Source organism: Dendropsophus ebraccatus, chromosome 15 (assembly GCF_027789765.1).
Source record: "Dendropsophus ebraccatus isolate aDenEbr1 chromosome 15, aDenEbr1.pat, whole genome shotgun sequence".
NCBI lineage: Eukaryota > Metazoa > Chordata > Amphibia > Anura > Hylidae > Dendropsophus > Dendropsophus ebraccatus.
Window position 1 is genome coordinate 21,053,176 of NC_091468.1, and position 14,595 is coordinate 21,067,770.

The window sequence follows — 14,595 nt, forward strand, 5'->3', positions numbered from 1 at the left end:
GTGCAGCAAAAATTAATAATCACAGTGCAGGCGGCTAGTGGGAGGGAATGGGTCCCATAATAAAGAACCTATACTTACCTATCCCTGTGCCCCTGCAGTGCAACATCACCAAACCCCCACACCTCCTCCGGGGGTCATTTTTCTCTATTTTTCTTGGTGTCTCAGGATCCGTCGGGAAAGGGCAGGTCCTGCAAGGGCATAGGGTCCAGTAACGCCGTTTCATGGCCCTTGCTTCCTCAGTGGGGACCAGGAGATACTTTTATATGCACCAGGTGTGAAATGATAGGTTGGTTATGTCTACAATTACTTGAATCGAATTCTACATAGTGATATGTGTATAATACCCACCGCTACTGCCAGGACCTGAGCTGCGAACAATGCAACAGCAGCATCTATAGTGAGAACAAAGGGATAATTCTATGAAGCGATTGCTATTCCCGATCGTAGCTATTAGAGATGAGTGAGTAGTGAAATATTCGACTTTCGAGAATTCGAGTAGGCACCGAGATTTGACTATTCGAACGAATACTCGATCCCATTATAGTCTATGGGGAAAAAAATTCTCGGCACTTGGAAATCCAAATTCGACCTCTTGGAGGTTACCAAGTCCCTCATGAAACCTCCCTAAATGATGCGAACACTTCCAGAATGACACTGTGACATCAGGGGGAGCATGCCTGGGTGCATCCAACACCCCAAAATCGCAGTATAATGCCACTGTCCGCAGTTGCGAATGAAAAATATTTGCAAACGCTTTACGGCAATGTTCACACATTTCCTTCGTATTTCTTGCGCAGCGTTACATACATAATTCCAATGTGCATCCGTACAGTGTCATGTGATTCGCGCGTATCACGCATTACGCTGTACGAACGCTAGGCCGCAGCAGAGCAGAGATTGGCACACTGGGTATCACATGCCTTTTACTGGGTAACTGGCACAATAGATATCACTGGCCTTTTACTGGGTAACTGGCACACTGGGTATAACGTTAACGTGCCCTTAGTGGGCTAAACCAGGGACACTATAAGTCACTTGTACACACAGGGTACTGGAATGAATTCACCTGCTGATGCTGCTGTTATCATCTATGTCTTAGCACTGAGAAGTGCTTTGGATTCAGAGATGACTTTTTCGCTTGATCTTAGCCCTGAAAAGGACTTTAGGGTTCTGTAGTAATCCTGTATAACCAAAACACTATTAAAACCTATCTCTCCCTGCTCGAGGAACTCTCCCTGACTAGGTTGAAAACGCATCTGCGGTCGAGAGGTGGGAGGCTTGTATTTAAGATTCAAGGTCATGTGGTTCAGCTATCCAATGAGGGTAGACGCTGTTTTTGCGCTGCGTTTGTACTCCCAGGGTCACGGCCTCCCTGCATGGTGATTGGATTAAAAAAATTGCCAAGTGCGATGGGAGGGCTTTCGAATGTTTCCCGCGTATTTGACATACTACTCAATTGTATTCAAATCTTTCGAATACTGCAATATTCGATCGAATACCCACTCGATCGAATCGTATTCGCTCATCTCTAGTAGCTATGACTAGCTCATGGAGGCCTCCGATGTTATAAGTACAGACGCTGATAGGGATAATGACATGTCAAATCTTTGAGCGGAGAGGATCGGAGAGTGGGGGCGCAAGGCCTCCAATTGAAAGAGATAGCAGGCAGGATTCGGCAAGGGGGGCTCAGAGTGGAATTTCGTCGCCCATTCCACAGTCTGAACGGGCCCTTATAAAAGCATGTTGCTCCCATTGAGAGCTGCGTGGATGCCCAATGATGCTGTAAATGAGGTGCCAGGCTGGGTCTTCCAGACATGCGCCATCTACACAGCCCCAGTCTATTTAAATCAGCCGTTCCTATACCCCCTGAGTTCCCTGAGGAAGAGAATAAAATGTGAAGGGAAGTAATGTAGGGGATCTACACCTTACCAAGTCTGGACAAGGTATGAAAAATATGCAGGGAAAAACACAGCAAAAACATGAATAATGCTGTAAAAAAACAAAAATGTGAACACAGCCTAAAGCTTTCCGATTATAGGTCAAACCCCTTTCTTGTCATGGTGATATTTCACTAAATAACGCACTCTCCATAAGGAAAAAAGCATCAAAACTGCACATTATGTGAACTGACTCCAATCCAACTATGTATCTGTCATTTACTTTATTCATGTGTTTCCTTGACTGTTACATTCTATATGTTATCCTCTTAGACTATGTATAGCGCTCTGGTATCAAGGGTGCTTTAATATTATTATTATTAATAATAATAATAATAATAATACATAAACATAATAGTAATAATAGTTCCAAACAGATAACTCTGCGTCCCCAAATTCCTGGAACAAACTGTAATCCTTCACCACTAGATGTCGCCAGAGTCCTGCAGCTGCCAGCTCTGTATCACCCTCTCACACTCCTATCTGGTATACAGCACATAGTAGATATTACATTGTTGCTGTTTACAAATCTCATTGACCCCCAGATACTTTATCTCCCAATCTCCTGTACATTGTGACACTATGAGACCATGCACTACAACCCCCATCTCACTACAACCCCCAGCCGTTCAGATCCTTGTACACTAGAGCCCCAGGGGTTACTGTGCATCCATCTCCTTCTGGGGGCACCGCAGGGGGGGGGGGGGGTGGGCAGGAGCCCCTCACAGTGCACATGGTGCAGGCTGCAGGCTGAGGGGCAGCAGGGTCTCTGTGCATGTCCTCAGGCTGCAGGGATTATGGCAGTGACCCAGGAAGCACTCTCTCCATAGCTTCCTGTGCTGGGAGCAGAGGAGGAGCTGGGGAAGCGGCTGGGGAAGCTGCAGACACTGGTGCAATGTGCCCACACAGCTGCCTGGGAAGTGTCTGTAGGGGAGAAGGATGTGAGCAGCAGCACACAGCAGGTAGGGGCTGCATGGGAGAAGCTGCAGCAGGTGCATGCTGGGGAACTACAAGTCACAGCAAGTCTGGGGAAGGGGGGCAGGAGAAACTTTTCCTATTGTCCCGGAGGGAAGAACAAGTCTGTAGCTTCCTGGAGAGGAAAGGAGGATTAGATACAGTGTATCAGCCTGTATCCAACATCTCATCAATATTATTATCATTAGTGTATACACCAGAACTACAACTCCCATCATGGCATGGAGCTCTGCAGCTGAGACTTGTAGTACCACAGCTGCAGGTTGTAGATCTCTGGATAAGTCAGTTGTCACTCAGCTTCTCCTGCTCTTTAACTGATCTGCCATTCAGGGGTGTGGGAAAGCTGGGTTGCAGCTGCAGTGGTTGTCACCTAAATACAGATATAACATTTGAATAGGATACTAGTAAGTTTTATGAGAAACACAAGTTTTTTTTCATTGTATTATAATGATTTGTTTTTGCTTTTTCTGTTTTCAACTTATTTTTTTATTTATTTGTATTTTTACTTTTTTTTTTATACAGTTATACATCAGTTTGCACAATGGCTCAGGATTAAAGGGTTACTCCGAGTAAATACTTTTAGGGTACAAACACACACACCAGATACGCAGCAGATCTGCAGCAGATTTGATGGTGCAGATTTGATGCTGTGTTCAGTTATTTAGATCTAATCTGCTGCGTATACGGTGTGTGTGTGTTTGTACCCTTAGGGTCCGCAGCAGATTTCATTTAAATAACTGAACACAGCATCAAATCTGCTGCGGACGCACCAGTTTTCTGTTGTCTCATACCTTCTGAAGCTTTTCTATGTTTCAGGCTGCCCTCCCCCCTAAGGAAGTGGGTTGTACCAATGTCAAGTAAGGAGAGTAGACTGCTGGGAAATGTAGTTCTTGTGCAGCACGTGGACAGGAAAAAAAATCAGGAAGTAATAAACGAGCGCAGCAGAGCCACAGGGGACTGTAGAGATGTGACTGCTTAACCCCTTCATGCTGCAGCTAGTTTGGGCCTTAAAGGGGAACGAATCTAACCTGCTGATAGCTCCCTATTGCACATGGCAGGTACGTCTCTTACCTTCATCTTCCGCTCCTAATGGTGCTACCGGCTGTAAATTCAACTACTAACTGCAGGGGAAGTGAGCCGAAGAGGATGGTAAGAGACATACCTTCCTCCTCTGTGCCCCATAATCATTAGGGAGCTATCAGCAGGTTAGATTTGTCTAACCTGCTGATAGTTCCCCCTCCAAAAAGGTTATCCAGCGTTACAAAAACACTTTTTATTTTGTTTTTTGCCACTTTCCCCCCTCTCTTGTCTCCAGTTCCGGTGCAGTTTGTAATTAAGCTCCATTTACTTCAATGGAACTAAGTTTCAAACCCCACCCAATCTAGAGACAACAGTGGGGAAAAAGTGTCCATGTTTTTGTAGCACTGGATAACCCCTTTAACGTTTGCTAACCCATTATAAGGGTATGTTCACACAGAGTAAAACAGGCGTCCCATAGCCTGTCTCCGTGTCCCATAGCCCGTCTATGGGAGAGCGCCCGCTCCTCCGCAGCCGCCGCACTCCGCTCAAAGAAGCGACATGTCACTTCTTTGAGCGGAAAGTGGCGGCAGCGAAGGAGCGTGCGCCCGCTCATTCACTCACAGCGGGACACTGAGCACGGGATTTGCTTCTGCTCTGGACAGTTCCTGACATGGACAGAGGTGGCAGCAGAGAGCACTGTGTCAGACTGGAAAGAATACACCACTTCCTGCAGGACATACAGCAGCTGATAAGTGTATGAAGGCTTCAATATTTTAAATAGAAGTAATTTACAAATCTGTAACTTTCTTGCACCAATTGATATAAAAAATATTTATTTTCTGCGGAGTAACTCTTTAAAGAAGTTATCCAGGATTAGAAAAAAAAAACACAGCTACTTACTTTCAAAAACTGCCTCACCCCTAGCCTCAGGTTTTGGGCGGTATTACACTTCACATCCATTCACTTCAATAAAACTGAGCTGCAAAACCCCCACCCCAACTGAGGGCTGTTTTTGGTAGTAAGTGGCCATGTCTTTCTAAGCCTGGATAACCCCCTTTAAGGTGTTGCACTAATAATAAATGTGAATAGCGTATGGGACATTGCATTATCCATAGATGTGTTATCATTCCAGACTGACTGACTCTCCAGAAGAAGATCCATCGTCCTTTCCGGTCGCCATGTCTCTCATCATGGATCTCCACTCTGCTGCTAAACATCACCTTAAAGGATGCAAGAGGTCTTCTTCTCTGAGACTTGCTGCCAACATCCTGGCTGTAGATTGTGGCCTAAAGCCCTGCTTCCTTTATGACTCTGGGGCGGAGGACGTCCTGCAGCTCCAGAGCTATCTCCAGGAGCTTCATCACATTGGCTTCATTCAGGGGCCTTTACACATTGTTAATATGGCGGGAACTATACTTATCCTGAGTGTGCCGCGGGTGGCCTCCTACCTGGTGATGCTCCTACATACTGGGGAGTTACATGTCGTAGATGTGTCGGCCACGCTCAGGAACCCTGAAGTGTTGGCCCAGGATGGTCTTAGGACTATACAGGCCCAACTATCCGACCTCCTGACGCATCTAACGCCGTACAAGAGCGAGCTGCCAGGAACCATTTCTGTGGCGGACATCCCTTCTCCTGAGTGGAATCTGTGCACCATCTTTGGCTTCCTCCTCCATTACCCGGTCGTCTATTGGTTTGACACCACCAGGAACTTTGAGAATTGTTTGTCCTTCACCCCACTAAAGCATGTCACCGTAGAGACCACATGTGCCACCATAGGACTCCATAAACTGCCTCTTTACTCGTTCACGATTCCAGAATCCGTCTACCATACTGTGCAGTTGTTTCTAGAAGCCTGGACCGAGAGTTTAAGGCGCACGTTTAGTGGACAGCATCACTTTAGAGACCTTAACGTTACTATGGAAACCGTCATTTTACCAGCTGTTTCTCTGTGATAGAACATCATTGGAGACAGAGTTCAGACAATGCTTGGTCTCCCATGATGCACTGCTGCTTTTATTTACATTTTTGTAAATAAACTTTAAAGGGGGGATCCAAGATAGAAAAATCAGAGCTACTATCTTGCAAAAACAGCGCCACCCCTGTCCTTAGGTTGTGTGTGGTATTGCAATTATGCCAAGTAAGTTTTGTAAGAGGTTTAAAAGCGGTTGTCCTGGATAAAACAATTGATAGCTTATCCTCATGGTGCGTTTACACAGACAGATTTATCTGACAGATCTTTGAAGCCAAAGCCAGGAACAGACTATAAACAGGGATCAGGTCATAAAGGAAAGACTGGCATCTATCCTCTTTTCAAATCCATTCCTGGCTTTGGCTTCCAAAATCTGTCAGATAAATCTTTCTGTGTAAACGCACCCTCAGTATAGGCTATTAAAATTTGATTGGCGGGGTGCTGACTCCTAACTCCCCTGCTGATTGGCTGCTCAGCTGTCGTGCCCAACACACAACAGCTGATCAGCAGGGGAGCTGGGTGTCAGCACGCCACCAATCGACTATTGATAGCCTACCCTGTGATATCAGTTGTTTAACCCCTTTAAAGGGGTTATCCAGGCTTACAAAAAAATCAATTCCCTCAGTTTGGGTGGGGCTTTGTAGCTCAGTTCCATTGAAGTGAATGAAGCTGAATTGTAATACTACACATAACCTGAGGGCATGAAGTGGGGCTGTTTTGCAAAAAAAAAAGCAGTTGTTTTTTCTAATCTTGGATCACCCCTTGAAGGTGATATTACATTAGCAATAATACTGCAGTGACCACTGTCTTCCAGCTACGCATCTGTTCACAAAGGCACAAAATATATAACTACAGTATAAATACAAATACAAATACAGTTACTTAATAAATCTGAGGTAGCAGAATGTTTTAGTGAATATCACTAGAGATGTGCGAATTTACAGTAAGTTCGGGTTCACTCCACAGTTGACTCTCGATGGCTGGAGAAGGTGTATGCAGCCTATGGCTTGTGGTTAGCATGAGAATCTTGAGAACTTGAGAATAGAACACAGCCAGGAACACTTCTGGTAATGCTGCAGCAGCAGGTACCGCAAGGTTGCGGCCTTGTGACACAGGAGCAGCAGCAACACACACCCTGTCCCCCTGAAGGTAAAAGACAGGACTGAGGTAGGGAGGAAGTCACATGGTATTCCCAGCCAAAGCTCGATGGCCATTGGGGTTACCATGGAAGCAGGGGACAGTCACGTGACACCAAGCCATTGCATCATCACACCATTAGGACATATGGGACCAAATATACATAAGAAGTACCATACTTAAACGCTGGGGGGCGACATAATACCATCAGGCACTGATAACTGAACATGCATATGCGATGCCCCAGGCCCCTAGGAGCCACTCCGCAGTATAGATGGGGCTAACAGGCAGGAATCGGGGCAGCTGTAGGGTATAGGGTTGTCACGGTGTAGCTCAGGGAAGAAACAGAGTGCTGCACATCACACCTATGGCTGATACTAGTGCCGCTTGGCTAAATAAAAAACACATCAGAATTTTGTGTATGAATTGTCACGGTGTAGGCAGCTGTAGGGTATAGGGTTGTCACGGTGTAGGCACGAGGGTGATACAGCTGGAAACCGGACTCCTGACCATGCGGGAATACTGGGCATGCGATTCCTTGTTGTCCTTAGTCAGGGCACCAATTATCACACCAATGCCAAGGTTCAGAAACAACGGTAGTTGTATATTTATTGTAACGGTGGTAACTAGTAGCAACAGTCTCTCCTGATGCAACCGGGAATAAGGCAATCCTGAATAAAGCAGAGTAATGGGTGATGCTGCAATAGGCTGTGAGAGTAGCGTGCTGAATGATGGGAGTAGTAGTGAAACTGAAGTTGAGATGCTGGGTGGAATGAGACTTGAATGAAATACTTGCTGTTGATGATTAGAGAAGATGATGATGAGAGGAATGACTGAAGAACGACACCCAGATCTTGAGACTTGAGACAGGAACACAGCCAGTGGACTGGAGCAGCAGAGCACACGCAGGCCTCTCTCTTAGCAGGGAGAGAGGACAAACAGACTTGTCTCCCTGAAGGTGAGAGGCTAAGCGGGCTGTCACTGCCGAGACTAGATTCTCCTGAGAGCTGTAAGTCCTCTCTCATTACTGACCCTGCTTGATTGACAGTCAGCTCCAAGCCAGGTAAGGGATGGGAATGGAGAAAGTGTTACAACCCTCACACGATCAGGCCCTATAGGGTGATAACTAGAGATGAGCGAACCTGGAGCATACTCGAGTCTATCCGAACCCGATTGTTCAGCATTTGATTAGCGGTGGCTGCTGAAGTTGGATAAAGCCCTAAGGCTATGTGGAAAACATGGATATAGTCATTGGCTGTATCCATGTTTTCCAGACAACCTTAGCGCTTTATCCTAGTTCAGCAGCCCCAGCTAATCAAATGCCAAACGATCGGGTTCGGATGGACTCGAGCATGCTTGGGGTTCGCTCATCTCTAGTGATAACGTATAAAACGTTAAGTATGGTTAAGTATGGATGTGCTCACCTTTAGGGTATGTTCACACTTACCGGATCCGCAGCGTATTTTCTGCTGAGGATCCACAGCAGATTTCATTCAAATAACTGAACACAGCATCAAATCTGCACCATCAAATCTGCTGCGGATCCTGTAGGTGTGAACGCACCCTTAGATGTTGTACTAAGAGCATAAAAACAGTGTGAGCTGTCAGTGGAGCAGCAGCCGATCCCGGAGATCAATACAAGATAAATTATAATATCAAGAAAAAGTAATTTTTTTTTCAGTAATTCAATTCAAAAAGTGACCTCATATATTCTATATTCGATAATCGTACGCGTAAACGCGGCGAACGATCGAAAAATCGTTCATTTTGATCTTTTAACATGTTAACGTCGTTCGCAAAAAATTCGCCGATCATTCCGTGTAAACAGTCGTTCACTGATTTTACCTATGTGTAAGATAGGCTTAAGCAATCGCAAAACGAATTTTCTGTACGATATATCGTTCCATCTAAACACTGATCGTTATAAAAAAAAAATTGTTACTTCGAAATCGTTAATCGTACAATCGGGCGAATTATCGCTTTGTGTAAACTTAGCATTAGACATCTGCAGCTCATCCTTTTTCTGCTTTTCAACCTCTGGGCCCTCAATCTCAAGACAGGTGCCTGTCCAAGAAGTGAGACATCTATAAGAAATGTATGGCATATCAAATGAACAGATGGGAATACCGCTGTCATTCTGTTTGGTTGACTCATTAGAATTGAATAGTAGTAAGGCCTCATTCACACGTTCATTGATTTCTCAAGTCCGCATATAGGTCCTCTATTTGTACTCTGTGACCTGTGAAAAATGGTCCCTAATTGCATCCGTAGTGCATCTGCATTCACATCCAGAAAAATGTTGGAACTGATAAAAAAAAAAAAATAGTTTCCGTTTTATTTTTACGGCATCACAGATGTGACATCCATGACGTCTACAAAAAGAACACGGATCCCACAGACCTCTATAGGTAATGCAGCTCCGCAATAGAACAGACTGTGTGAATAGCCCAGTAGAAATTAATGGGCAACAAATTGATCTGTAAGGGTATGTTCACACGAACCGACTCGCAGCGGGAATCTCACTGCGAGTTTTGCAGCGAGATCCGCTACGAGTTAAGGTCCTGGCAGCCCCCTGTGACTAAATACTTTCAGACTGCTGCGAGTATGTAATGCAGCCGCCCCCTTAACCCCTTCGGCTGCCACTCGCCTCCCGCGCTGTCTGTTTATATGCATTGGGCACTCCGCTGAGAGTAGTGGTAGATGGTAGTACCAGGTAGGAACTCTGTGAGCCACTTGCCTGATGGTATGTCACGGTATGGGCACGAGGGATAGCAGCTGTAGACCAGAAACCTGACCAAGCGGAGCCCAAGCAATTCTTAGTTGTCCTTAGTCAGGGCACCAATAATTACACCAATGCCAAGGTTCAGAAACAACGGTAGTTGTGTATTTATTATAACGGTGGTAACTAGTAGCAACAGTCTCTCCGGATGCAACCGGGAACAAGGCAGACTTGGATAAGGCAGAGTAATGGGTGATGCTGCAATAGGCTGTGATGATAGCGTGCTGAATGATGGGAGTAGTAGTGAGACTGAGGATAAGATGCTGGGCGGAATGGAACTGAGATGAATACTTGCTGTTGATGATTTAGAGAAGATGATGAGAGGAATGACTGAAGAATGGCACCCAGATCTTGTGGTTAGCATGAGAATCTTGAGAACTTGAGAATAGAACACAGCCAGGAACACTTCTGGTAATGCTGCAGCAGCAGGTACCGCAAGGTTGCGGCCTTGTGACACAGGAGCAGCAGCAACACACACCCTGTCCCCCCTGAAGGTAAAAGACAGGACTGAGGTAGGGAGGAAGTCACATGGTATTCCCGGCCAAAGCTCGATGGCCATTGGGGTTACCATGGAAGCAGGGGACAGTCACGAGACACCAAGCCATTGCATCATCACACCATTAGGACATATGGGACCAAATATACATAAGAAGTACCATACTTAAACGCTGGGGGGGCGACATAATACCATCAGGCACTGATAACTGAACATGCATATGCGATGCCCCAGGCCCCTAGGGGCCACTCCGCAGTATAGATGGGACTAACAGGCAGGAACCGGGGCAGCTGTAGGGTATAGGGTTGTCACGGTGTAGGCAGCTGTAGGGTATAGGGTTGTCACGGTGTAGGCACGAGGGTGATACAGCTGGAAACCGGACTCCTGACCATGCTTGAATACTGGGCATGCGATTCCTTGTTGTCCTTAGTCAGGGCACCAATTATCACACCAATGCCAAGGTTCAGAAACAACGGTAGTTGTATATTTATTGTAACGGTGGTAACTAGTAGCAACAGTCTCTCCGGATGCAACCGGGAATAAGGCAATCCTGAATAAAGCAGAGTAATGGGTGATGCTGCAATAGGCTGTGAGAGTAGCGTGCTGAATGATGGGAGTAGTAGTGAAACTGAAGTTGAGATGCTGGGTGGAATGAGACTTGAATGAAATACTTGCTGTTGATGATTAGAGAAGATGATGATGAGAGGAATGACTGAAGAACGACACCCAGATGAGAATCTTGAGACTTGAGACAGGAACACAGCCAGTGGACTGGAGCAGCAGAGCACACGCAGGCCTCTCTCTTAGCAGGGGGAGAGGACAAACAGACTTGTCTCCCTGAAGGTGGAGGACAAGACAAGACTGAACAGGAACAGCAGAGCAACACACTCTCCCCTCTGGGGTAGGAGATAGACTGAGGTAGAACAGGAAGTCACATGGTAACCCCAGCCAAAGCTCGATGACCATTGGAGTTACCATGGAAGTAGGGCACAGTCACGTGACATCCAGCCATTGCATCATCACACCATTAGGCATATACAAAGAAATATACATGAGAAGTGCAATAAATGAATGGAATAGCAGACCTGAATACTGAGAAGGGTAACACAATACACGCAGTTTGCAGTGGATCATAGCTTTCCAGAACAGAACTGGTTATATTACAAGTGTGAGCATGAGAAGGGCTGTTCTGGGACACTGCATACCTCCCTACTAGAAATGAGCCGACTTCGGCGAACCACAAGTTGAGGTAGATGTGGCCGAATAAACATAGAGGACCAGGACAACAAGACAAGAGGAAGGAATGTTAGTGTGAGTGAGTATGTAGATGTGTGTTTCCCACGCTCAAGGCACAGGTGACAAGAGAAAATATGAAGAGAAAGAAAAACCCTAGTGGCAGGACTTCACCTAGGGGTGCCTAACGTACTCTGGTTACAGGTAGTTAGTGCGTAGACCATCTGACATGGAAGTCAGGACTACTTAACTGCTGGCAGGCGACCCTCAATATTCCAGTCAGTTTGACAGTAGGTTTCCAATGACAATGAGTTACCCTATTGGAAAGAAAACTGTGAAGACCTGTGTACTGCCTTGGCTGTCTGTGTGAAGTGACTTGGACACCTGAAAGAGAAAAGAACAAAATAATACACGCAAACATACATGGGGCCCCTTACATACCGGTCAATCATACAACACAATTATCCAATAGGCCAAACACACGAAAAGGCATCCAAGGTGCAATATGTATGGACAAGTTTGAATGTTAGGTAAGACTATGTGTAGCAACTACTATGTTGACTACAAGACAGAGGTGAACAAACACTGGAAACAAAAGGAAGGGAAACACAAAAGACAACAAATACTGTGAGGTCTTGAGGAGAATTGGCTCAATTACTCTTTCCAGTTGTAGATACAATAGATACAATAATACTATGCATGGAGAAAATAGAAGATCCTTCTGAAAAATACACTCTTTAGAAAATACTCCTTTAGAAAATACACTTTCTCTGAGGCTATAGAAATATACTGACTTCTTACTCAGAGGAGGAAATTGTCTGACTCTGACATGAAAATATACACTGTGAGAAAATACTTTTTCAAAAGACACATGACTTTTCTGCTTACTCAGAGGTAGGAAATATATATAAGACTCTGACAAGAAAATAGACTTTTGACTACTGAAGTGCAATACTGAAGTGCAATCATGAAATACAATAATAAACCTCTGACAATCACATAATCATGAAAAGTGCTTTAGGAGGAACTGGATAAGTGTCTCTGTTGGTAGAGTCTCTTTAGGCAATATAGACCATCGTCCATGTAAAGGCTCTGGGACAGGCACTAGAGAACAGTTTGAGTCAAGGAGTGTCCATCAGCACATAGCTGGATGATAATAAGGAAACTTGGTCAGGAGGACCAGGTGCGAACCTTGAACGTTGCATAGGACTTCTTAATCACACAGGAACAACAACAAAACAGGAACAGTTTAAGGACTTTGGTCTCTATAGCGGATTGGTAGTGTTCCCCGAGTTGAGCGCTCAGACCGTCTCAGCATGAGGTTGGCTTCATTAGCAGCTTGCTCTGGAACAGATTGGGGATCATTGACAGCAGCAGGTTGAGGAGGAGGAACCGCAGGAGGCAGAATGACTGGAGTGTTCATAGGAATTCCCTGATAGCCAATGGCCATGAGGAATGGTTCAGTTCGGAACATATCCTCAAGAGAGGCCGGTTTAGATGGAGCCTCTGGGACTGGCGGAGGTGCCTGTACAGGTGCTGGACAGGATGCTGTGAGGCCTTGCAGATCCTCCCTCACACAGCGCTTTATCCTATTCCGGTGTACAGTTTGAGCGGCCAGACCTGGCTTTTTGACCTCATACACGTCAGTCTCCGGATAGGGAATAGCAGAAATGATATAGGGTTCAGGCTCCCATAGACTTTCCAACTTGTGGGTGCGGTGATACTTTTTGAGCCAGACTCTATCCCCCACTCTTAGTGGTGTCGCATGCGCCCCCTGATTATAAGCATCTTCCTGACGCTAGTGGGCCTCTCCCATCTTCTGGTCGACAATCTCTCGGGCGTCTTGAATCCTCCTCTGATGCTCTTGGACCCAGTCGGTATCAGGCAGAGGGTTGACAGTGTCAGTTACTTGAATTCCAAGCGCGCGGTCTTGAGGAAGCTGACCTTGGCGCCCAAACATCAGATAGAAAGGAGAGTAGCCTGTAGAGCAATGAGTGGTGTTGTTATAGATTTCCACCAGCTCATCCAACAGGTGAGGCCATTTCACGCGTTTTGCCACCGAAGCTGTTCTTAGCATGTTGATGAAGACCTGGTTGATTTTCTCACAGAGACCATTGCCTTGCGGGTGATAGGCCGTGGTACGAAGCTTTTTGCACTTGTGGTAAGTGCATAGCTCATGGAAGAGTTGAGATTCAAAAGCCGGGCCTCGGTCTGTGAGCAGGGACTCAGGACAGCCGTAGTGTTTCACATATTCTTTGTAGAAAGGGATGGCCGTGGTCCTCGCAGTCAAGTCCCGGACGGGTACCACGACTACCCACTTAGGGTAGGGATCGACCATGGTCAGGGCATATGTGTATCCACATCTCGTCAGAGCCAACTTCACATGGTCCAAGGCGACAAGCTGGTTTGGCCGGTGGGACACAATGGAATGCAAGGGAGCTCGGGCCTCTCTTCCCCCCGCCTTGGAGATGTTACAGGCGGGGCATTCAGCACACCAGTTCTCAATGTCAGCCCGCATCTCGATCCAATAGAACCGTTGACGGATGGTCGCCTCAGTCTTATGAGGCCGGAACGGTCATGGTAGGCATCTAACACCAATTTGGCGTCCCGCCGGGCAATCAAGATCTGATGGCATCGTTCTCCAGAGACGGGGTCTAGCGAATTCCTTAGAAGTAGGCCCCTATGAAGGAAGAGCCGATTCCTCTGTCCCCAGAGACGTCTCAGTTCAACGTCTGGATAGGGCCTCTTGATTCTCATGGGGACTCTCCCAGTAGACAAGTAGTCATAGATTTCCCCCAAGACTCTAGACTCATTCTGGATGGTCTGCCATCTGGACAAATCTTGATAGGGCCCCGAGTCAGGGGACGTCTCACTCTCTTTGACCACAGTGGTAGTATTCTGGGTAGCGAATCTCTGATAAAAAGGGGGCATCTCTACATCTTCCCAGTCGTCATCCTCTGGGGCTTCCTCACCTCTAGGCAGTCGAGACAGCAGGTCAGCATTCACATTGGTCACCGACATCGACACTTGATTTTGAAGTTAAAGT

At 46.2% G+C, this 14,595-nt stretch overlaps 1 protein-coding gene across 2 annotated transcripts; it reads left to right on the top strand.

The window, feature by feature from the left end:
* The first annotated feature begins 2,783 nt into the window (after positions 1 to 2,783).
* C15H1orf74 (chromosome 15 C1orf74 homolog) lies at positions 2,784 to 6,794 on the top strand. Of its 2 annotated transcripts, none has more exons than XM_069954531.1 (2): positions 2,784 to 2,899; positions 5,065 to 6,794. In XM_069954531.1, exon 2 carries the CDS (start codon positions 5,111 to 5,113, stop codon positions 5,885 to 5,887), a length of 777 nt encoding a protein of 258 aa, XP_069810632.1. In that variant the 5' UTR covers positions 2,784 to 2,899; positions 5,065 to 5,110; the 3' UTR covers positions 5,888 to 6,794. The 2 variants fall into 2 exon arrangements, with proteins under 2 accessions (XP_069810632.1, XP_069810633.1); XM_069954532.1 differs by lacking the exon at positions 2,784 to 2,899 and adding an exon at positions 3,765 to 3,970.
* Positions 6,795 to 14,595: the final 7,801 nt, after the last annotated feature.